The 25973-nt window shown below is 39.2% G+C and overlaps 1 protein-coding gene across 11 annotated transcripts in view; it reads right to left on the minus strand.

Annotated features, from left to right (window-relative positions):
- The window catches only part of ELAVL2 (ELAV like RNA binding protein 2), a 199932-nt gene that overhangs the window by 22181 nt on the left and 151778 nt on the right, over nt 1-25973 (minus strand). For all 11 annotated transcript variants that reach the window (XM_042964169.1, XM_042964167.1, XM_042964166.1 and 8 more), the window contains one exon: nt 17079-17182. In XM_042964169.1, the coding sequence (XP_042820103.1) occupies nt 17079-17182 (104 nt within the window). The remainder of the gene's footprint in view (nt 1-17078; nt 17183-25973) is intronic.

Below are 25973 nucleotides of genomic sequence, written 5' to 3' on the forward strand. Positions count from 1 at the left end.
AAACATGCATTTAAAAAACATTATGTATTATTTAACAGAAAGGGAAAATAGCAACTGGGTGTATTATACTAGAGAGACTACCCAGCTTTACATCATTTCCAAGTTTTAATGCAACATTAAATAAAATTCAAAGCAGTTGACTCTTATACCCAACTTAAAATTGAAAAAAGAATAAATAATGTCCTAAGAGTTTAAGTGATCACATACGACATTATTAAAAACAATAGAAAAAAAGCACACTAGTTCTAAGTATCCTACTAAGCAACTAATCATAAACTGGACACTTGAAAAATTAGATTTCCTTTTACATACATCTTAAACTCAGCATCTGAAAACTACACTGAGCATAGTCTATTAAATACTACCCTCATCTGTCTCATCCAACATTTATCAATTAAATGAGGGTCCAAACAGACTGTCCTGACAGACATCTTTATATTTTATTGAAGTAGTTTTATTAAAGTATCAAAGTATTTACTAAACCATCAAAGTTTTTAGCAGATCACATCTGCCCGTCTATTGTCGCTTCTGCCTGGCTACAGAACCCCGTTGGTTCAACAAGGACTCTCACGCTGGTAAAGGTAAATAGGGAACCCATGGTAAAGCATTCCTGAAATGCAACTTAAGCCAACAACGTCTTTCAAATTCCTAAGGATCTGTGCATGTAAAGAATCTAACAAAAAAAAAAAAAAAGAAAGAAAAAAGAAAACAAACAGAGTAAGTGGTAAATGTGGCATCCAGAGGGGGTTGAGGATTAAACTGGATCTGCAAGTGCAGTGGTGGTCAATCAGTCATCCCAAGGTCTAAGCAAGAATCTGCCAATCAAACTGTTCCATATTCCATTCCATACCTTCACTTAGCCCGTTAAAATTTTAGCAAGTGATTACCCTAAAGTGGCTTGGAAAAAAAAAGAAAATAAAAGAGATGGGAGTTTCAGCTATAACCACCAGAGTTCATTCCTAACCTCTCTGCACTGGGAAGTTTTCAAGAGTGGCTAGGAAAAGCGGACTCCCTTATTTTCAACATTAAAAAATGAGAAATGAGCCTGTATTTATTTGGCCACATATCTTCAGAAGTATTAAGTAAGGGGTACCTGGCTGGCTCAGTTGGTAGAGCATGGGACCCCTGATCTCAGGGTCACGAGGTTCAAGCCCCACACTGAGCATGGGGCTTGCTTAAAACAAAAAGAAGAATTAAGTAATATAAATAGGCTAGAATTAAGGCAAACAGGAATCAGTGTATTACTATGTCAAAAAAAACTTAAAAGGCAAAAAAAGAATGTATTATCACTGGTGAAGTTCTGGCCGCAACAGGGCATACTATGAACTAGTGGCCAGAAACTGATACTCGTACCGGAGCCCTCCAAAGTTATGAAGCACTGAAAACACAGGGCTTGGACGTGCACAGAGCCAAGTTCAGGTCTTGGCTCTGGTGCCTTACCAGTTATATAACTAGGGAATAATTTCCTTACGTTCTCTGAAGCCTCTATTTGTTCGTTTACAATCTGATGTAAATGAAAGTCCTCACCTCACAGGGACCTTACAAGGATTAAATGGAAAAATAAAACTATTAGCACAAAGCTGGAGAACCATAATAATGTTTCAATCATACCTTAATGATTTCATACATAGAAAATCATAATAACATAGATAATGATCGCTCCAAACACTTACTAAGCACTTACCATGTGCCAGACACTGTTCTTGGTATGTTACATACCTTAATATTCAATTGATCCTAATATCAGGGTTATAAATTGGGTGTTATCACTAGCATCCCTAATTTATGTAAGAAAAAACTCAAATTATCACTATTATCTCTGAGATCAGATAAGAGGACACAGAGGAGGCATTTGATACAAGATGTATGTACTTTAACAGAAAAACAGTTCAAAGATTAAGTCTTTTTCCAAATCCATCGCAGTTATTATCAAAATTAATCCTCACTAATTATTACAATATTACAATACAATCTTCCATGTATTTTGTAAGACAATAGCAGATAAGTGTATGGGAGAACCCAAGCCCTCGTTGAAGCCTAAGGAAAAGGCTGTTTGTTGTATAGAAGGTCAACATCCAGCAGCTTTAAATGAGCTGATAGAAAAGACCAACTTGATTTTAATATTCTTTCCCCAAAGTACTGCATATTAAATACTCCCACTTCCTTATTCTCTCTCATAAATATCTATTAGAGCCTAAAATGAGATGCAAAATGAGAAACAGAATCATCTCCGTTTTGGGGAGACAGTGGCAGAAATCATAAATGGGCTTTGGGGAATAGTGCCTATTTCAGATGAGGGGCGCATGTATGCACCTGAATGTGGGATGGGTTACAAAACACCATTCAACCAGTGCCTAATGACTCAATGTGATTTCACACCAGGAAAAAATACCAAGAAGGCTATGCTAGCAGAGTACTGTGAAAGTTTTTCACTTTGGACACTCACGAAATATACTAGGAGGATGTTAGACATAAAGAATAAGGAAAATATCAGTACTCAGTACTCAATATTCGGATGGGTGTAGGGCCTGTTCAACACTGCCAGAGCAGCAGACTACCTCAAAGCCACCTCCCAGGGTAACAGCACTGCAATTCACTTACAAAGCTTTTATATTATTAGGCTGTACGTTTCCTAGAGGGTTGAAACTAATTCTTATATGTATTCCTATCTTACACCCCCACCCACAAGTGGGTGCTCCGATTCTTACAGACTGAAAATACTCCATGGCCTCCTGCAGAGGCTATTTCTGAAGTATTTTTCAGGCAAGCTGATTAGAAGGTGTGATGCTTGTCCAAACAATCTGGCTTTTTGTGCTTCACTGGAAACAACAGAAGTTAAACTAGCTTACAGAAAAATAGATGTACTCATTCAGTTCTTAGAAAACCATTCTTCAGTAGTAGCTTCTTAAGGGTTCTTTCAAGTTTCTGAAATTTGATCAGATGCAATCTCTAACAAAGCTACACTATCAAGTTCCCTGTTAACAATTTTACGTGTAAATATAAACTTAAAATGTAATTCATGTAGTATTTGACCAACTAGTAGATCTAAAGCACTGGCAGCAGATTAAAATGCTGAGTTAGAAAAAGTTAAACCTAAAGAAGGTCACCACAGTACCTGGTAGAAGTAAAATGGAGCTGTTTAACAATAAAAGCTAATTAACACTGGTTGGTAATGTGTAGAAAAAGGTTCTCAACAAGCCAATTTTGGTGGGTTACATACCCTAGAGTTTTTGCATACTTCATCTAAGGTTTGAAATGGAAAACATAAACACACACACATCCCACTATTTCCTATCTCTGAGCATACAGAGCACATCCCCATTATCTCTTATAAGCACTACATAAAAACTTCCTCATTCAGAAATTTTAATTTTTTTTTAATCTTTATTTATTTTTGAGAGAGAGAGAGTGAGGCAGCATGAGCAGGGGAGGGCCAGAGAGAGGGAGACAGAATCTGAAGCAGGCTCTAGGTTCTGAGCTGTCAGCACACAGCCTGACACAGGGCTCGAACCATAAACTGTGAGAACATGACCTGAGCCGAAGTCGAATGCCTAACCGACTGAGCCATCCAGGAGCCCCCTCATTCAGAAACTTTAAATAAAAGCTTATATATTTTGTGAAGTGCTCTAAAGACAAAGATGCCTGCCCTCTGAGAGCAGACCACCAAAGAGAAGAAATGGTAATGTACAGAGAAAAATAAATGCTTTAAAAAAATGTTTTTAATGTTTAGTTTTGAGAGACAGAGCACAAGCGTGGGAGGGGGAGAGACAGGGAGACACAGAATTGGAAGCAGGCACCAGGCTCTGAGCTGGCAGCACAGAGCCCTACATGGAGCTTGAACTCATGAACTGTGAGATCATGACCTGAGCCAAAGTCGGACACTTACCATACTTAGCCACCCAGGCGCCCCAAAAAATTAACACTTTTATGGCCAAATAAAAGTTGGTAAGTAATGACAGTGGTATAAGGCAGTACAGGCAGAGAATGAACCAAGGCAGGAGATAAGAATTTGGCATGCATATTCAAGGAGGAGGAGCCCAGGTGAGCCAGAATAAAATCTCTGTAGAACAAAGACAATGCTGTAGTAGGAAGCTGGGGCAGATTCTGGAGCCCTTAAATGTCATAGTGAGGCTTTTAGAACCAAGGGAGTGACAGTCTACAAAAACGTATGTGTGTAGGTCAAATACATATACAATGTGGAGATAATTTTCCCATAAGCTAGGTGAACAGAATAGTCAAAATCAGCGTGGCAATTTAAAAGGCTATTTTAAATACCATCTACAATAAGTTTCCTTTTGTTCTGTAACTAGAAGAAAAACTGCTTCGCCACAATGTTGGTTCAGATATCCAAGTCTTCTTTGACCTACTTATATATACAGTAATGAAAATATAATGATCCTATTTCTGTGTGTACACTAAATACTCCACAGAGAAATTTCATCTTGGTACCATTTTTAAACATCTTAAATGAGTCTCATAGGTTACCATGAATCTTTGCAGAACAGGGCAGATATATGAATGTGAACAAATGCCCAAAATTCATCCCCATAGTTCCTTTTATGAATTAGGTCTTCCCTAAAAAAGAATAAATGTAAACTATGGGGCTAGGTTTAATCAAATTTGCCTACCAATCATTTTCATAAAAGGTTAATACTTGATTGAATAAATACACTTTATAGTTTCCAGATACAAGTTTCTTCCAAAAAGTACATGTCACATAAAGGCCTCTGTGCCTTTGGATGAGACATTCCTTCACGTGTAATACGTGTCTTCTTCCTCTACGTGATAAACCCTATCTTGTAAAACTCTATCACTTCTGAAACCACTGCAGGGGCCTCTCGACAGCCAGTGACATATCCATTTCCACTGTACTCTGCATTCACTTATCATACATCAAAAAAATGGTCATATAAAGTCAGTGCTGTCTCTTTCTACTATACAATGGCATCAGGGACAAGACTGTATCTTGTCATGTTTTAGCACGGCTCCAACATTTAGCAAAGTGGACCTATATGTGCTAGACATTCAAAATACTTACGGAATTAAGTACTTACAGATATTCCCTATCCAAGACTGTATAACCATGATTGTATCGTCCTTAAAAAACAATTTGCAATTAAACATTTTTTAATATTAAATTTCACAGCTTTGACCTTGGGGGGCAGAGGAAAAAACACGTTATGATAGAAATTAATAACTTATATTTAGTAATTGTTTTTCATGTTTATTTATTTTGAGAGAGAAAGAGCACAAGCAGGGGAGGGGCAGACAGAGAGGGAGAGAGAAAATCCCAAGCAGGCTCCATGCTGTCAGTGCAGAGCCCAACACGGGGCTCAATCTTGTAAACCATGACAGCATGACCTAAGCCCATGCCTAACTGACTGAGCCACCCAGACACCCCAATAACCTTTAAAGCATATGCCCCTCCATACAAACTTGGAAACTAACCACTGGACTTGCTAGGATTTCATATAATGTAAAAGGCCCTAATGGGACAAGACTATTGAAGATGAAATAATCACTCTTACTAAACCTTTAACGTACTTAAAAAATTATTCCTCAAACATCCAAGGGAAAATTTCTAACAGTCTTCCTTCAAACACCTGTTGTAAATGTAAAAATAGTCTGTACCCATATCTCTTACAACTAAAACACAACAGTCAATATTTAATGTTTTCAGGCCTGATTTAATCCGATTGTCAGGAATCTAGTGTGTGCGTGTGCATGTATATATGTACACACGCATATGCACAAAAAGTTAGGAAACCACCTCACTTTCCTTCAAGGAGAGCCTGTCTTTGCTGAGCCTTAATGAGTATAAACTATACACCATTAAAAAAAAAAAAAGGCAATACCAAACATTTTGGATTGCCTATGGCATTTCTCTCTCAAATAGACTAGAAAGAAATTGTGTGAGAGACACATGTATGACATATAAGAAAAAGAAAGAGAGATAATAGGAATGTTATTATAAACCCTCCCCAAGGCCAAAGAAAGTCTTACCTATATATTTTTTGTGGACATAAATTATACAACTATAAAAAATTTATTCAATAGATAATTCAAAAGGAATAACCCTTGAAATATTACTGAATGTTTTATAACTTCAAACCTACCAAGATATTTTTCTCTCAACATGATTAGACATTAGAGAATAATCACAGGGAAAGCTTTTTAAATGAACTGATTTGCAGGACTAATAGTCTCATTCAAAGACAATCCCTCATTCTCCAAATATCTATTAGACACCTGAGCTGTATATCCCCCAAACAGCTTTAACAAAAAGTAATTACTATATTCCTAAAGCCTTTTGTATGCCAGTTGTGAAGGCCTTACAAGAAAGAGGGTTTTTAAGGAACACACCAACAACCTTAACTGTACACAATGAACAGACCATATCACTGCCATTCATAGACTCCTCCGGAAATTTAAACAGGAGCAGTAAGAGGGGATAACCGCCTTTACCTCTGTTGCAGGACAAAGCATTCTCCTGCTTCAGATGTGCAGAAGCACCTCACTTTACCTTGAGAATCCAGTCCTGCGGTATTTAATTACACTGTCGGGAGCACCGAATAGTCTGGCACAGTGCCCTTTCCCTGGGTCTTGCTGATTGATAGCATCAATAACATTCACTGGCTGTAATTAAACCGCCAAATAGTACCCCCTTTGCCACTTGGTAGATCAATGTTCTTTAATACTCAAAGAACAAAGTACAAAGGTGAGAGGGGTGTTCTTAGCCTTCACCTTCACAGTTCATTTGACTTTGTGCACCAGAGCGGTCTGCAGACAACGCATATTTCACAATTCCCCCAAGACACTGGTTAATGAAGGAGAACACTATGGAAAACGCTGTAAGTTGGTGACAATTACTTATTAACCCATTTTTGCAAATCTGAGAACAGAGACATTCTAAGCCTTTTGGTGACAGTATGCACCGCTTTCACATAGCTTCGGAACAAAATTCAGTTTATAGGTCAAAAGGCTTCCAAATTAAGTTGGCATACAGTAAATAGTTTTTTTTTCTTTAAATATTTATAACATGCTATGTGGGCAAGTTCTTGTGATAGTAACACAAATTCCCATTTATTAAAACCCGGACTAGAAAAGTTCAAACATCCAGATACTGTGGAGGGGTGGAAGAGGGGTGTGGTTGGGAGTCTATAAATAGGAGACAAATTTTTATTGCATTCTAAAAGCAACTTCCATATTCTAAGGATTCACAACCATCCTGAACCATATAATTGAACTCCCAATCTCTATACTAATATGAAATACCCATTTTAAATGAATGGGCCCCAGAAGAACGATACTGCAAATTCCCTATGCTCAGAATCAAATATTAAATGACATTTATGTACTTGTAATACTAAAAGTATTTAATGGCACTGAAATGCCCTGAAAATGATTACTGTGAGTGCGTGTGAATGTGTGTGTGTGAGTGTGAGTGTGAGTGTGTGTGTGTGTGTGTGTGTGTGAGAGAGAGAGAGAGAGAGAGAGAGAGAGAGAATGAATATTATTCAGGTAAGTCCAGCATTATATTCATTAAAAGTACATCTGTTAACCACAAGCATTCCAGATACTTTATGACAGAACCTACAAATGAAAATTTCATTAACATGTAGGTTCATTTTGAAACAAGCACCACAGACCTATCCAAGTACAAATCATTAAGGTCCACCAAACAATGGTTCTCAGGTCAGACCACCATCTATTAAGAATCACCTGTGGTAGCTGGTTAAAATACATTTTTTGGTCTCTCCCTGCAGATATCAGATTCAGTAAGTTTTGGGGTCCAGAACTATGCATTTTATCAACCACCCCACCTTAGTGATTCTGATGAACATTTTAATGCTTTGGCAGTCCCTTATGTAGACAGACTTTAAATAGGTAATCCTCAAACTCTGGGGACATACTTGGATTCCTAGAAAGCTCATAAAAATTACAGATGTCAAGCTCTCTTCCTGGTCACCCACCAATGCTGGTTTCCAAATGAGTAAGAATGAGTAGCTTGAAAATAAGGTATATATGAATAGAAATAACCAATAAATACAAAAATGTAAAGGTAAAACAAAGCCCATAAAAATTCATCCAAAGGTATTTCCAAATATCAGCCTGGCTGGATGGGGCTCAGCTGGATTAGGGAGCTCATCAGCCTGAATGGTCTGTGGAAAAGATTTAATTCTATGAAGTAAGAGCCACTCTCAAGGACTCCAGAATCTTTCTAAGAATATGAACAGGGTCGGTTGTGTGAAGGAAGTGGGAACAGTCGAATTTCTAAACAGTCATTTAACAAAATTGTAAAAATGAAAGCTTTTTCTGAATGATCAGTTTTCAGGACCATGCAGGTGCTGCCTTTCCTGCTGCTTGCCTGAGGGTCAGTGAGGGTCACTTCAAGACTCATTAGCAACCTCAGAACCTATGCAGGAAGGATTACACTTCCCAATTCCTGTGGGAGGAGGTAACCTTATACTAATGACCAGAAAACAGAGCACATTAGCATGATTTATTGATTTTTTTTCCACCATCCGCTTCTCTATAACACAAGGTAACTACAGTAGTTTTAAATATCCAACAAAATCAAACTAACAAACTAAAACAGTGGGACTACTTACTTTGGAGTAAAAGCAGCTTTTTCATTCCTCCCCAACTAGATTTCTAAAATACCACTTTAATAGAGCAGGACATAAATCCAGGACTTGTGGCTCTTAAACTTTGATGCAGCATTCAAGGAGTTGTTCTCATTCGGGGTCGGGGGGCACACAACTAGCAGACTGCTTGTACAGTTTTCAAAATAGAGCCCTCTCTCTCTTGCTTAATCACAAGTAGTACGTCAAGAAACTTCCAAAGTAAAACCCCCACAAGTCTGATGTCGTACTCAGGGCTTAGAACTGATGCTAAGGGCAACGACAGGAAAATCAGTCAGAGATGGGAGTAAAAGAAAATGGACCACACGTGCTTTTGTAAAGAGTCCACACAAACTTAAAGAATAACAAATGTACTTTCTGTAGCTTTTAAACTAGCATTCTAAGACTCACAAGAACTTACCAGAAAAAGATTCCTGTATGGGTCATCTCCTACAGAATAGAGATCCAGAGCGTTACTGTAATAGTAATTCTTTTACTCTCCAGTTACCATCAAAATACTTCAACCTATGTGATCCTGCCCATCTTCTAGACAGGACCTCCAGACACTAGTTTTATTCTCAAAGTGGGTGTCTGGCTATCTCCAGCATTCATCCTGACAGACAGCAGTTTTCTGGCCACTAGGAACAGCTCCAATTTCTCACATCTAACAGAGATCTGAGCCAGAAAGTCTCAAGACAGTAAAGGACCCAAATTAAGGTTCCCAAGACAATATTCCATTTGTAGTGGTATCTATAACCTGGTTCTAAATGAAACACCTAAATGTCAAAAATATGAGGTGAAAAGAAAACAAGAAAAGCCACCAGCATCAGCCAACGTGTCCCTTGTGGTACTGTTAGCTACAAGGTGTTTGAACAAGTCCCTTAACCTGAGCTGCATCTCATTGGTCAGAGGGAGTATTTGCCTACAGGAATATTGCTTTTGCCTAAGTCCAGTCAAGTAACAGGATAAAAGTCCTATGCAACTACTATAAAAAGTAGATAGAGCAAGGAATTGAGGGACCCTTTTTCAGAAGTTAGCATATCAGTCTGTGCTGACAGCTCAGAGCCTGGAGCCTGCTTCAGATTCTGTGTCTCCCTCTCTCTCTGCTCCTCCCCCACTCACACTCTCTCTCTCAAAAATAAATAAACATTAAAAAAAACAAAATAAAAAAAAAGAAGTTACCGTATCTGTCTTAACCTCTCAAGCTAGCTTGGTAGAACAGGCAGAAGCCACCAACCTACCTAGTACTACTCCCAAGTCACAAATAAAAAGCGACAAAAGCCCTACCCTACCCTTTAAAAGCAGTAGAAAAGATAAGCAGACAAGTGTTAACAGTGCTTTGCAGAAATGCCTTTGCTGATGCACATTTATGAAACAGGCAGAAAAGGTAGAAGCTTGAATAAAAGGATCTATAAACTCCCTCCTAAGAAAGTGGGGTTCAGTCAACTGCCCAGACACTCCCCACCAACCCATCTGTGGTTCACAAGCAAGTAAGGGCAGGAAGCAAGCTGAGACAGTGCTACCAGGAACCCTCCTCCTCACCCATCACTCTGTGCAGGCTCAGCCTTTGTGCCAGCAATTGTCCAAAAATGTCTACGGAAGAGCAGTTCAGTTACTGCCCTCTGGGAATTTCCAACTGTCTCATTCCCACTTTGGAGGGAGCCTTGAAGGAGCAGGAGTGACACAAATAAGCCTGAGTTGGGACAATGAAGTTTTGGACTATCCTAGGCCACCTACCCACACTCTTGAGGCTACCCAAGATAAGTAACAACCTATAGTGGTTTTTTTTGTGTGTAAATAAATAAATTCACAGCTCACAATGGAATATTCTGCAAACACATGACAGGCATTATACAAATAATACCTTATTAAAAAATCTTAGTCATTTCAAATAAGGGCTGTGTATACTCAGCTCAATATAAGAATTTTATTTAAATGTATTGAAGAGTTTCTGATGATCAGATGTAGCAATATACTATTAAAACTCGGCACACGGCTCTAGAAATTTCCAGACCATGGGTTAAAAATGAAGTTATAATACATTCAGTCTTTATTTTAAAAAAGGCAAAGAAATCATTTACTCAGCTTCCATTTTTGCTTCCACTCCTGCGATGTACTTTTTCCACTTTTTTTGTCCCTCCACAAACTAAAGTCTGACCAGCCAAATAATAATTTAAGTTAACATCTCCAAAGTTGTCAGTCAATCTGAGGCCTGTCCTTCAGACTATTACTAGCAAATTTTCCAAATCTAGTCAAGGTAAAAAGATAAATGATGATCTATATGCAGCAGCGTTGAAATCAGGGATACTTTGGGGTGCGTGGTGGCTCAGTTGGTTAAACGTCCGACTTCGGCTTGGATCATGATCTTGCAGCCTGTGAGTTCGAGCCCCCCATCAGGCCCTGTGCTGACAGCTCAGAGCCTGGAGCCTGCTTCGGATTCTGTGTCTCCCTCCCCCCCCTCTTTGCCCCTCCCCTGCTTGTTTTCTCTGTCTCTCTGTCTCTCTCTCTCTCTCCTCTCAAAAAAATAAACATAAAAAAAGAAAGAAGGGATACCTTATAGTAGATGCTTTTACAAGTTTGTAAAGCCCACCCTTCTCCTACAAACATCTACACTTTGTACCTACACAGAAAACAAAATCAACTATGTAAGCTGAAAGAATACTAGCATAGCCTGAGATGCTCAGAGATGTGGAGTCTGTACTAGAGAGACCTTCCCTTCATAACAAATACTTAAGTCCAATCCATTGCTGCTCTGCTCAAAACACTTTGGTGGTTCTCCCTCACCTACACTATAAAACCCTGGCATGGCACACCTGCCTTTAATAATCCCCAAATGCTCTCTGCTCCTTTAGGCATTCCTCCCCCTGCTCACTGCTCTCCCTAATTCTAAGTGGTTCCCCTAACAGCTGCTTTCAAACTTCCCTACAAAAGCATGAACTCTCAGCATTACTGCCATTTGAAACCCACTGGTCTCAAATATCCCAGAATGATGCTGTAGATCTTTTAGCGGAGCACCTACCAGGTGGCAAGGCTAACGTCACTTCTGTTTCCACATCCATGCCCTTTCCTTCTCTAAAGTGCGGAGCTGATTTACACATTTCCTAACGGGCAGAAGGAACGGGCATTCCTTCCTAACTGCATGAAGGAATGGGTTATAATGATAAGAATCAATCCCCTCCCCAATAATTCTGGAACAAAAAGAGGGCTAGGTGATGTGGAGAATTGTTTCCCCACACAAATTTTACTGTGGCTGCAAAAATTTTCAACAACCACAAAGAGAAAGTATTAACATGTTGTCTCTTCAGGATGGGGTGCTGCATTTCACCACTAACTAAATCATTCCATGATAACCATGAGTTGACTAAAAATCTATTAAGTAGCTACACCTTTTTGTAATATGCAATTTGGTAGACTATGGAAAGTTAAAAAAAAAAAACGGGGGGGGGGGGCAGATAATAAACATTCTCAAGATGAATTAGTTTTACAGATAAAATGGAAACCTGAATGATTACTGTCCAAGATCACACAGCCAGTTAAATCATGTTATCAATGTCCTGAGAGAGTAAACTTTCAGAAGTGTGGTTTATAAGTTTTTCCATATGCACTTAAATGGTGGTTTGGTTATCTTAATATGAGAAATTTCACATTAATGAGGTCAATTAATAACTTTTAAGCAAAGGTGAAATTTAGGCTGGCCTATGTCTGAACGATGAATCAAAAACAAATTTAGGCAGTTTTTTTCACGCTAGTAGTATTTCAAACAGAGATCCCCCACCCCCACCCCAGTGGGGCAGAGAAGGCATGGATTTGTAGGAGTATCTATCAATAATAACAAAAGACTTCTATTCCTTGAGGTTAACAGCTCCCACTTTCAGAGAAACCTAGGGACTAACAAAGCTTCCTACACCCCTTGTAGGAGGGGAAAAGCTAGGAGTGACACTGAGGGGCAGGACCTCCATCACCTATTCACAGTACTTGCTGGGGGTGGAAAGCATGCAAGATCTTTTGGAAATGAAGGATTTTAATCTGCTAATATGAATTTAAGTCTGATACCATTAACCTGGGCAAAAAATACATTTTCTCTGGGTAGGGGGAGAGGGCATGAGGACTGGCTTGAACCCATAAATGTTTCATACGCCAACTTAGATTTTATCAATACTAGAGACTCCCTAAAACCAAAATGAGTAGAGAATATGAAGACTGAACACACTAGTCACAACCACTGAGAACCCAAATGATCCACAGAACAAAAGGTGCCCATGGGGACCAGGACCAGAGGGCTCTTGATGAGATCCTCCCCCCAGCATACAATTTTTGACACTGTCATGAGGAGATTCCCGTCCCCCAGGGCTCAACTGTGCGTATACTACCTTTTCATTACTTTCCCTAAGATCAGAAGTTAAAAACATCTGGTCATCTTCACACTTCATTAACCATCCCAATATCAGGGACAACATGGACAGGCTTTATCATAACTGCCTCTGTGCAGCTCAGAGATGGTATGACATCACCAGTAAGGTAAGCTGCCAAAACCTCGAACCAACCAAGGAAAAAAGTGACCCTTAGGAGAAGAGAATAACCACTTTGAAACTTTAACCTATGAATGCTGCTATTTTTAATAAAAATCTTTTTTTTTTTTAATTTTTCATTAACGTTTATTTATTTTTGAGACAGAGAGATAGAGCATGAGCAGGGGAGGGGCAGAGAGAGAGGGAGACACAGAATCTGAAACAGGCTCCAGGCTCTGAGCTGTCAGCACAGAGCCCGACGTGGGGCTCGAACCCACGGACCGTGAGATCATGACCTGAGCCGAAGTCGGACGCTCAACCGACCAAGCCACCCAGGCGCCCCAATAAAAATCTTTCTAACATAAGGTGAAGATATTAAGTTTTTCTAATTTCTAAGCCACACTTTTTAAGAAGTGAAGATGGTATGAACCACTTTTTACTCTGAATGTTCAGCTATCATTCAGCATGCTCAGGAGAATTATCCACAAGATGATTTTCAAGATAAAAGATGAAAAGAAACTGAACTTAGCATGCAAAAATACCAATATTTAGAGAACCCACCTATTCAGAAAAGGTACATTTTGGTGGCTCCTAAGTGTTAGGCCTTAGACTTGCTGTCACAAATTACCTGGAAAACATATTAAAAAGCAGATCCCTGCATCTCACCTCTGGACACTGATCCAGAAATTTGAGGTGGGCCCCAGAATATGTATTTCTAACCACTTTTCCTTGTGATTCTGATGCAAACAAGTTCCGGAACAACTGCTTTAGGATTTCACAGTGCCTGAGGTGCTTCACTCACTGCAAAAATACTGAATATTTGTCATGTATTCAACACACCATCCGTCTATTGTACAAAACCTTACTCGGCTAATGCTATTAGGGAGCCCCAGGAGAAACTACAAATGAACCACCTTCCACGGCACTTGATTTCAGTTTCAATATTCCAATTACTAGGAATTCTACCAAATGCATACTAAATACTAGGTATCTTGGAAGACTTAACTTGAGGAGCACACAAACATTTGTACACTTGCATATGACGTATTTATTAGTCTACTGCAGCCGTCTGAAGGGAGTTTTGCCACATTAAATATAAGAGTTTTGTCTTCAAAAGCCCTGTCTTAGCTAAACTCTATGAGCACTAAAGGTCTCAACTCTTTTTATTGGAGGCATGCCCAGGTAGGCAGAGGCGGAACGAGGAACTTCAGATGGGCTCCAATAGACAGGGAGGCTGCTATTCAATTAAGGCAAGTGGGAAAGGGTATGCCAGGAAGCAAGGCCTACAGGAGCATACGTGCAGAGCCTGAGACGATGATCACGTGCCGGAGAAGAGCCAGTCTGACTACTGTGGAAAGCAGTAACAACAATGGTCAATTCCAAAGTCAAATCAAATGATAAGGTAAAAGATTAGGGAGATACAAGAGAAGTTTGAGAAGTAACATGAAGAAAGTGCTGTTTTGTTTTTTTTTTTTTAAGTTTAGTCCAATAACCACCACCAGGATAGACTGGAAGAAGGGTAAAAAGGCCAATTTATGGAATGGTATCTCAGGGAATGGAAAGGTATATACATGCAGCTTCTAAAAGGTACTTAAAACAGCAAACATGTGAGAAGAAAAAAAAAAAACTGGCTCAAGATCTTGTGTAAGAACACAAAACATGTCTAATTGAAAATAAGACAAAAAACACACAAAGAACAGACAAAAATGGTGCTCTGTAGTTCTGGAAAATGGTCTGCTTTGCCTCTCAGAGAAATCTGGGCCAAACTGAGGATACCAGCTGTTATCTGATATTTTTACAGGAACCGAATGGGGGTGGGGGAAAAAGGAGCCTGCTGCTTCCCCACCGCTCCCACCCCCATTTCAGAAAATCAGAAGAGAAGTAGCAGATGTCACAGTTTAAAAGCCACAAGGCATTACTGTCCTTTCTTCTGCATATTCTGCCTGGGCAGCTGGGCCCTGAAGAGAAAGCTGGGCAATGGGCAGTGAGGAAGCAGCCATCATCAATGGTCTCCTTGCAAGCCACGGAAACTCATTCTCAGACAACTCTTCCCTTGCATCTCTGCCTTCCTGTGGACATTACTGCAGAAGAACTTACAGCTAAAGAACTGACTCACTAAAATAAGGATGGTTATTTCTGGAATGGAGAAAAGGGTATGTTCAGGAACGAGCCACCCCAACCATCCCTTCCAATTTCTTCGTAACCACAACTCAGGACCTCAACACTAAGATAAATTAGCAGCAATTCTGGAAATCAATTTAAAATGGGGAGGCCTTCAAAAATCCACGGAACAGAGAACACACAAAACAATCTGAAAATAACTGGATATCAGATTTTTTTTTAACAGCATTTGATTATTACCTAATAGTAATAATGTGGGGCACCTGGGTGGCTCAGTCAGTTAAACAGCCACCTCTTGATTTCAGCTTAGGTCATAAACTCACGGTTCATGGATTCAAGCTGGGCTCTGCACTGACAGGGAGGAGTCTGCTTGGGATTCTCCACACCCCCCTTGCTTTTCCCCCATGCTCACAGTCTCTCAAAAATAAAATAATAAAAACAAATTTTTTAAAAGAGAAACATGTAGAATTCTTGGACATCTTACATCCAAGTATATTTGGGAGCTACCCCATACAGTTCCCTTTAGATAAGACAGACCTGGGAGGCATTCTTCCTACAGGCCAATAAAGAATGAGATGTCAAAACTACCCAGAGCTAATGAATTACTTTAGTTAACAATTCTGAGAGAAGCAACTTTTAAGCACAAAGATGACACTGCATTTCCAGATTTCTGAAAAAATGAGCAGAATCTAGACAAGTCTGTAAGCAAGATGGATGCCACAGTCAGCCTTGACTAACTTACCCTCACCACTCAGGCTATCGTCTGAGCTGACTTCTTAAATCAAGGGTGGGAAATAGGTTCCAACTTGAGTCAATTGACAGAGGTTGTCTGGAACACTATTTTGAAAAATATTTGGGGGCCACATCTAGACTGAGTGGAGAAAGACTGCCATGATTGATTGGCAATGTCTGCACTGGGCAGGAGAGGGGAAATTGATGGCACATGCACTAAGCGTTTGCCAGAAGCAACATCCCTTTTATTCTGTAAAGGAAAAGAAATCTATACTGCAAACTGGATTAAATTCTTATCTAGATACAATCTACATTGGCATTTCGAAAATTCACAAAAGTGGGAAAATATCCACAAATTATTTATCATTTGTCTTGAAAAGAAAAATGTAACAGGAAAAATAACCTGTGTGGCAAGTAAGCTCATCTAGTCAGTCTCCTCAAAGTCAGAGCAGAGTCAAACTACAGCCCAAGGACTACACCCAGCCTGCCAGCTGTTTTTTATGACCATGAGCTAAGAATGATTTTTATATGTTTCAATGACTGGGACAAAAGAAAAAGACTATTTTGTGACACATGAACAGTACATGAAATTCAAGTTTCAGCTTCCACAAATAAAATTTTATAAGATCACAGTCACATCTGTTCATTCACATTGTTATTGGCTATGGCTGCTCTCACACAAGGGCAGAGTTGAGAAGTTGTGACAAAGACTATATGACCCACAAAGCCTAACATAGTTACTACCTGGCCCTTTAGAGAACAACTCTGCCAACCCCTGAGCTCAAAGAGCTGGTCTAAGGTTTCCCCAAGTTATATGGCAAGTAATTCACTATAAAGGAAGGAGACTTAATTCAGCAGGCTTCACAAAGTACTTAGCTAAGCAAGTTGCTGCTGCCGCCTTGTTAATAAGGAGTGATTACATGAAGTCCTCGTGAACAGGTTCCCCCGTCATGCAACAAACAAAAAATTCTGCTATGCCTCCCAGAGAAATGTCTATGTGGGCACAAAATGAATAAAGGAAAGAACTACATGAAGATTTCAATTGTTTTTAATCTCTGTTCTGCAGGTAGGTATGAAGAAAACTGAAACATACTTTTATTGTTTTGGTTTGAAGTCTCAATCCATTCAGGGTGTTGATAGCTTTCTCTGCATCCTTAGGGTCAATGTAGTTCACAAAGCCATATCCCAAGCTCTGCCCTAATGAAAGGGAAGGAGAAAAAGGCATACATTAGTTCTACACCACTGATGCCAGCGATCCACTCTCATTTTGGCATATGGTCTTGTCATTAACACCAGCACATTTTCTCAATAGTAAAAAGAAGTCTACGTTAATTCTTCTAGAAATATACATGTGTTTTTTTTCATCCCCTGTCTACTACATTTGCAAGTTTAAACATCAGTTAGAACTCAGCAAGCTGTGCATTTAAAGTGCACACGCGCACGCACACACACCTCCAAAGCATTCCATCAAACGTGTCCTGCCTGAGCCAGAGCACCCAGCAGCAAATGCAACGTTCAGCTTCAGAAACTGTGGGTGCAAGTCTCTGCCGAGCTGCTGAGTGGGCTTCACGGGCATGACTTATTCAGTTTCGTTTTCTTTACCCAAAAAATGGGAAGGCGTCACGCATCAACCAAGAATCTGTCAGTGTTCTGTACTTTGTACCCTGGCAAATTTACAGCCTTTACCAAATACAATTATTTCCATTTAAAAGGTGAAGAATCGTGTGTGCACATGGACATTTATTTTATAGGAGGGCCTCTTCAAATAAACTGAATCTAATTTTCTAAAAAAGATCTGATGACCTAGATAAGGAATACAGGGAAATCTGAAGATTTACACTGAGAACATCCAAGCCAGTAAGAACAATGAAAACATGTAGGAAGGGAAGAAAGTATAAACAAAAATAATAAAACACAGTTACTCAAGTAAGAGCTGCTTAAAAATCTTGTTTTTCCCTATCATCTGAGCTCTCTAACTCCTGGCTCAATAATGTCCTAACTCAAAAAAAAAAAAAAAAAAAAAAAAAAAAAGGAAGGTATTCAAGAGGCTGAAATCAATGGAATGCACAGGTAAGTAAAGCCAATCTGAAAGGTCTCAATTTTTCAACTATGGGAAAGTTTCACAGTTTCAAAAAAAATGCTACAGTAGAGTAGGTAACAACAGTGGACATAAGAAAGGTTTAGTCTATTAAAAGTTAAACCAAACGAATTGAGGGTTTCCAGGAAGATGTTTGGTAAACCTCCAAATACTTTTTATTAAGTATCGCTTCTGTATGAATTTCACAGCAAACTAAGGGATCTTCGTCCTTGATGGGGCACTTTAGGCACATGTGGTTATGAATACAGGTATTTAGGACAGCCACTCCGGTTATCCAAATGTGGTTCCCTAGAACTATATTAAAAAGAGAGAGAACACTAAATACAGTACCTAAGAACTATGAAAACTTGTAATTATATTTTGGGACCACTATCAGATTTTGGGTGTTGTACAATACCCACAACTAATATGTCCATTTACCTCAATAAAAAAAAAAATTGGGGTAATCATTGCTAAAGTATCCCTCTAATCAAATTGCATTTTTTTCCTGTTTTTAAAAAAAGAGGGTGAAGGGGGTTCCTGGGGGGCTCAGTCAGTTAAGTGTCCAACTCTTGATTTCAGCTCAGGTCATGATCTCAGTTTCCTGAGTTTGAGCCCTGCATTGGGCTCTACACAGCGCAGAACTTGCTTGAGATTCTCACTCTCTCTGCCCCTCCCCTGCTCACACTCTCTTGGTCATTCTCAAAAATAAATAATAAATAAAAAACTTAAAAAAAAAAAAAAAAGGTGAGGGATGAGCTAAAACTAATTCATTATTTTTTTTCTCACAATAATCACAGAAGTTTTGTTTTACTCACAGGTCTATTTTTAAAAAGTTCCATGTGAAGCCACTGTATTTTAAGCACTCAGCCTTTTACTAATTTGACATTTACCATGTGTCTATAGCATGCATAGTGCCCTCTTAGAAAATGTGCTGCAGCTCTATTGTCAAATGGGATGAACATGAAAGCTGCTCAAGGAAGCAGTTAAGATGGAAAGAACATGGGCTTTGGAAACAGACACACAGGAGTTCTAAGCTTGCCTCTGCTGTTTATTAGCTATGTGACTTTGAAGAAGGCTACTTAACTTCTCTGAGCCATTACTTCCTAAATTCTAAAATGAGGATAGTAATTTCTATCCAACAAAGCTGTTGAGGCAGTGATGAATACGTTCGCTACTGTTGGAAGTAGATCATTTTAGTCAAAAGATAAAGTAAGGAAAAATAACATGTATCTACTACATGTTAAGGAGTTTCCACGTATTCTTTCAAAATTAAATCAAGAAGATGCTACAAATATAATGGGGAAAAGAAAGGCAAGCCAAACATTGTGCAGTTTTGTCACATTGCTATTCTATAACTAAACAGGTCAAATAATCAATTATACCAACGTTAAGAGTCTATTTCTCCTATCTCCTGACACTATCCTCACACCTGCATTTAAATAGCCTCTAATCAAAGTGCTTTTTCAACCCTGGTTGCACACTGAAATCATCTACAAAGCTTTGCAGCGGGGTGGGGAAGCAAACAGATGCCTAAATCCTATTCCCAAAGATTTTTACTTTATTAGTCTATTATGAAGCATTGGTAACAGGCTTAAAAAACCCTGGCGATTCTAACAAGCAGCCAAGTTTGAGAATCACAGTTTTAATGTGAGAGATAATCGGGGGCTACAAATCTGGCATCTGGGAAGCCCTGAGAGCAGCCACGTGCTGAGGGGTCGGGGCATGGAAGAAACTTTGCGGGAGGACTGTTTTTACAGATCTGTTTTCAGGTAGAAGTGTTTCAGATGTCTTCCCTCTAAAACCTTCATTTTATCCAACACTTCAGAGAAACTGTTTCTTGGCCTGTGGGGTCACTCTCAGGCACAGCAGTACCTGCTGGAGGTGGGTCACCGGGGAAGGTAAGCCTGCCCTGCCAGTCCCTGCTTAGCTGTCTCCCAGGCTGGTTACTCCTAAGCACAAGGTAGGCACTCCCAATGTTTGCTAAATGAATGAGTGAGAAACACAGTGGTGTTACGTATTTAACCAAAGCTATTATCATCAACATCACATCAGATGGTCCATCCACTAAATGGGTCTTTGACCTGACCCCACACAGCAATCATGGCTAGCTGTAATGAGTCAGCCAAGTTTCTAGTACCTGTGAATTGACTACACTCAGAAAATATTTATCCCTAAATGACCTCTCCTCCACAAACAAAGTTTCTAATTTGCTCAGTGGCATTATCAGGAAGAGCACCACCCATCAATTAGAATATGTTTGAAGTAAGCAAAATTTTACTTTTATTCTAAGGAAGATAATATGAAAGGAGAGATTTGCTGCAAAAAGGCTGCATTTCTAAATCCACTATAGTAGCTGAATTAGCATGTTGGCAGTGAAGTACAAGAGAGTTAGGAACTTCAGAGATTTTCATTTTAAAATATGTTAGTCAAGTCAGCAAATATTTATTGAATGCTTATAATAATTTAAAGCTTTCAAAGATGATACCAACATAGGCAAGACTCCCTCCAGTCTCATCTTTCAGCTATGTGGTATTTTACTATTTAATTTTAGCCTCACATTTATCATATGAGATACTCATTTTCCTCTCCTGTGAAGGAGACAGGAGGATATTTGAAGCTAGGCAAGGTCAATCAGCTTCCTCAAATCAAAAAAGCAGGTAGGAAGTAAGGGTCAGGACTTGATTCCAGGACTCTCAAATGCTATGCTCTTCTCAGCTCAATTCACAGCTGGTTAATATATGAACCCAGACCACCTTCAATATGCATGAAGGGTAATGTTACCAGGCATTTTCTAACAGGGCTCTACCACAAAAACTGTTCTGAGACAGTTGCTCACTGTCTCAAATTCCTATACTTTATGTGCAAATATCTGTTTCTGTATATATGAATTTCAATGCTATTATTCATTCCTATGACAAAGTAAATTGCCTCTTATTTATATAGTGACTACTTTACTTCAGGTTATCCTAAGTGAGTGCAGATTTCTATAAAGTAAAAGCAACACTGAGTCAAAATCAAGAAAAATTATTTAGCCTGGATCCACTTTTTCCACTCTTGTATTCATCAGCTAGTAACTAACAGTCATAAACCACCAGGGAAGGCATGGAAACCAAGCATCATTTATCCAGATCATCCAAATCTGGTTTTCAAATCATTCTGAATTTAGAATGTGCATATTGATAAACCCAAAACCAAGAATCATTTTCTTTAAAAATAAAAATTATAAAGCTCTACATTTAAATTCCAAGTATAAAAGCAACCCAGCGTGATTAGAACTGAACACAATGACAAAGCTAAGGCTCTCCCAAAAAATCCTTCAAGACAAATAAATCCTGTCTTTCAAGGCTAAAAAACTTCTGGTAACTGGATATAAAGAATAACGTCAAAGCACTTGTCCCCAGCTATCTATACAAGCTAACTGTGGTCCCAAGGCTATTAGGGATTTTGGAACCATTAATCCAAGCCTTAGTCCTAACAGGGAAGAGAAGGATTCTAGAATTTCATTACAGAGGAAGTCATGTGAACAGTTATATGGCCTAAGACCTCCATGCATGTACTGAAAACTCTGGGTCAATACCACACTTCAGTCCATGCATTCTATATACTGTGTGTGCGAATGCCTTTTGTTTTGCATCCTCCTTTTTAACCTAACATACATGCCACAGAAGATCCCTTCTTCACAAGAGACAGAAAAATCACTTGTAAACTGCTCCCGGCATAAGGAGAACAGTTATAAACAGGCTCCTTAGAACCACAGTCAAGTGGTCTATAGCACAGAGCTGAAGCACTCCACAGGCCTCTGAATGGGACCGAGGCCCATCAAGAGCCACACGGGGATCAGAACAGGAAGAGGAAAACAGGAAGAGTCCTTTTAGTAACAAAATGCTGGTGGGAAACACAGTAAACTCCAATTTATCCCAAACTGTGCGTAATTCAAAGCAGCAGCCATTCCCTTGCCACCTACATTGCTTTTAATAGCATACTTTAATTAAAAATTTAATTGCATATTTTAATTAAAAATACACAATCTTCTGGACCCATTTAATTCAAAGGTCACTTTACTTAGTCTTTTCTATTTCAAATTACTACCAATGTGCAGAATATCAAATTACCCCCTCAGGTTTAAAGGTAAAGGTAATAGACCTCCATAATTCTTGATTATAAAACCTGGTACATTAATTTTATCCAACCAGTATTAAGTGAGACCCTTCTCAACATGGAACTGTGGAAAGTAAAATTCTGCATTAAAATAAGTCATCCTACACATTTCTCACCAACATTTAGAATTCATTTGTTCAACAATTATAGAAAGTCTACTTTTTGCTAGTCCCCAGGGACAAAAAGTTCCTCTTTATAAAACCTACATCCTGCTAGGAGACAAAAGAACAAGCTCTACAGTGTATTAGAAGAAAATAAGGGCTAAGGAGAAAAAAAGGAGAGAGGAGAGTGTGGGGAAGAGGGTCAGGGATGCTATGTAAATAGAATGGTCTCAGAGTGGGCCTCACCCTGAAGGTAACATCTGATCCAAGACCCAAAGGAAGTAATTCATAGTCTAACAGGAAAGCTGTGTAAATAGACCAGTTTGAGTGTAAGTTCTACCATAGGGGTATCGCATCCTGCCAGTTCTACCAGCTAAATCTGCCCCTTCTTCCCCCTCCTCTGATTAACACAGGTCCTTGTGTACTATTCTAACCCAGATTACTGCTACAATACTATAAGCAACCACCCTTTCCCTACATTCCTGTCAATTCCCAAACCAGTTGTCCTCCACCATGATGCTGTCCAGATAATCTTTTTTTTTTTTTTTTTTAAGTTTACTTATTTTGAGAGAGAGCAAGCAAGCAGAGGAGGGACAGAGAAAGGGAGAGAGAGAGAATCCCAAGCAGGCTCTGCACTGTTAATGCAGAGCCTGACGCAGGGCTCGAACCCATGAACCATGAGATCATGGCCTGAGCCAAAGTCAGGAGTTGGACCCTTAACCAACTGAACCACCCACGCACCCCCAGATGGATCTTCCTCAAAGACAAATCCAATTATGCTCTGGTTTCCAAGGTCATCATCGGCTTCTTGCGAACTTCTACTACTTCACACATACCCTAAAATGGACATTCACAGTTCCCTGCGCACATCTCTAACTGGCCAACTCCCACATATCCTTTGAGACTTTCTCTAAGACCCTTTCCCTGACACAACTTGCCCCACTCCCAATACACACTGTTCAATCCTCCTCAGTCCTTCCACAGCCCTTATATTATATACCCTTATCTTAGCACACATGGGTAGTGAGTCAATTTGGATTCCTCCCCACCCGAACCCCCACTGAACTGTTGAGCAAGGGCAAGCCACACATAGTTCCTGACACAGAAAAACCTAGCACAGATTATTAATTACATGTTCACTGAACAAATGAACGAGCTAATGAACAAAGAAACAGCTGTGTGCCTTTCACGAACTTAGGTTTAGAGGAGAGATGCCCTGCTGCCCATGTCCCTACATTGTTCCAGATGGATTACAGAACAAAGGTGCTCAAATGTTACAGTGTTCTGTCCTTACAAGGGAGCGATGCGAGATATTTTTTTAAATAGTTCAAGTAAGATTTCTCATGAAAAATTTCTACAAATACCTTTTAAATGAAATCTCAGTTTTAAAAAATAATGTCACCTACAGTAATTTGATAGATTTACATAAATCTGTTTCACAAATCTGTAAGTATGAATTATGGGATGTCAGCATATAATTTTGTTGAAAGTGCTTTTTCACTAATATAATTAAGTCTGCCGAGACTATTCATGTACAAGTCAAATAAAATGCAGAGTGAATTCTGTAAAAACCTGGTAGTTGAATCAACAATAAAAGGTGACTACACTGATTGATGTGTATCTATTATTTCATTTAGAGCAGTAGCAATGTTTTATGAAATAAAAAAGGACAAAAGCAGCATGAATCTTTTCTAAACCTCACAGTTAGCAGAAACAGGTCACTATGGTCCTCTCTGACAAGCAAGACTATTTACAATCTAAGGTTAAATAATGCAATAGTTTAAAAAAAAAAAAAAAAAAAAGCAAATTGAAAAGATTTATTCTCCAAACACAGCCCCTATATAAAACTTCACCCTTTAATTAAAAAAAAAAAAAAAAAAAAAGCAAATAATTTGAATTAGGAAAACAAGTTAATTCCGGGAGAGGGAGGAGGTGCGGGGGCGGGGAGGGCGGGGAAGGATTTTTTTTTTTTTTTTTTTTTTTTTAAAGACCCACCTACCCCTCCCTCCCCCAAACACACAATCAAGTTGCCAACGTGTTGTGTTTCTTCAGATGGACTTTCTGTTCTTGGGCATTGGTTATGTGTGTCTGTTCAGACAGGCTGTGCACTGCGACTCTGGCACCAAAGCAAGCAGCACCAGACTTTACAAAGGAGCTTTCTTAATATCTCAGATCTGATATGTAACAAAACCATGTGGACACCACACACATCAGGGTAAAGGTTTGGGAGGATCTTAGGAGAACGGAGGGATGCAACCCTTTCTAGTCACGTTTTCGCTCCAAATTTTAATTCCTGACTTGGCCCGAGTCTCCTCAGATACAGCATGCCAGATGCAGCAAGACCTTTCATTTAAACACTCAACTAACTCAGGTCAAATTAAACAGGTCCTCCTCACTGCCCTCTAATGAGGAAGATCAAATTGTGAGGCAGAGGACTAGTGAGATCCTATTACTACAGAACACACGCCAGCCTCCCTGAAAGCTCAGAGCATTTTTACCAGCTTCCCAAAGGACATTACCAGGGATTAGCACAAGGAAGGAGAATTCAACCTAGAAAGCTCACATAATACAGAAAACAGATGGCTCATTCGGAGACTTATCTTCCACCCAAATGCTAATAAAGCTGGCCTAAGACTAAAATGCCCCAATATTTTAAAATGGTTTTCTGGACTTCACAGATATGTTAAGATAATACAGAAGAGTTTAAATTGTAACTTTTCTGCTGAAATCCAAGTTGTAAATAGTGATCATTTGGTAAATATTACCTAAGCAGCCTAATTCTAGAGGGAGCTGTTAACATCCCTAGCACCAAGGCATCTTCCTTTCAAGTTACTTTTAATGGCCATATCTGTCCTCTGATTATGCAACTGGTAGAGCTCTATTTTCCTATGGTTCCAATCCCAGTAATTATGAATCTGCTGGCAATGCAGCGTGACCTTGCTTAAGTTGGTGAAACCGTGGATTCTTAATACATCACAATTTCAGACAACGTTAAGAACTCCCACACGATTCAGTCTTAGGCTATCGAGAACAGCAACAGCATATTAAATTCTTGAGTACTGCACATGGGTACTAAGATGTCTTTCGTCCAAGACCAGGAAAATTAAGGAAATGTGATCTTTATCCAAAGTGGGGAAAAGAAACTAATTGCTCTAGCATATACAACTTAGGATAAGATTTTACACTGGATATTCCCCAACCAGAGACAGAGTGAGATATTGTAGCATCTCAACACCACAATTAAAACAAAAGCCAGTTCTCATCACTTACTGACAGCAATTAGTTGCTGTCAAAGAAAAATCAGCAGTCCTAGCGGCCCCTGGCCCCATGATGAGAACAAAAATGGAAAAAAAAACAAAAACAAAAAAACAACCCTCTGAGCTAAGGCAAAAACTATTTTCAGTTTAAGATCTAGGTCTGCTGCCATATTCTCATTACTTTGTTAATTATAATTAACTCTGTACACATTTCTTGTAATTAATTTTGTACACACACAGAGGCCTGTGTTATTTGCTTTATCTTGTGCTTTCTTAAAAGGCAATGGCATTATCCAAGCAAATATCATCTGAGATGAGGGCAAAAGAACTATACATCACAAAATATTGCTGGGGCAAAGAGAGAAACCAGTTAACAACGGCAGTAGTAAAAA

The sequence above is a fragment of the Panthera tigris genome, chromosome D4 (genome assembly GCF_018350195.1).
Source record: "Panthera tigris isolate Pti1 chromosome D4, P.tigris_Pti1_mat1.1, whole genome shotgun sequence".
NCBI lineage: Eukaryota > Metazoa > Chordata > Mammalia > Carnivora > Felidae > Panthera > Panthera tigris.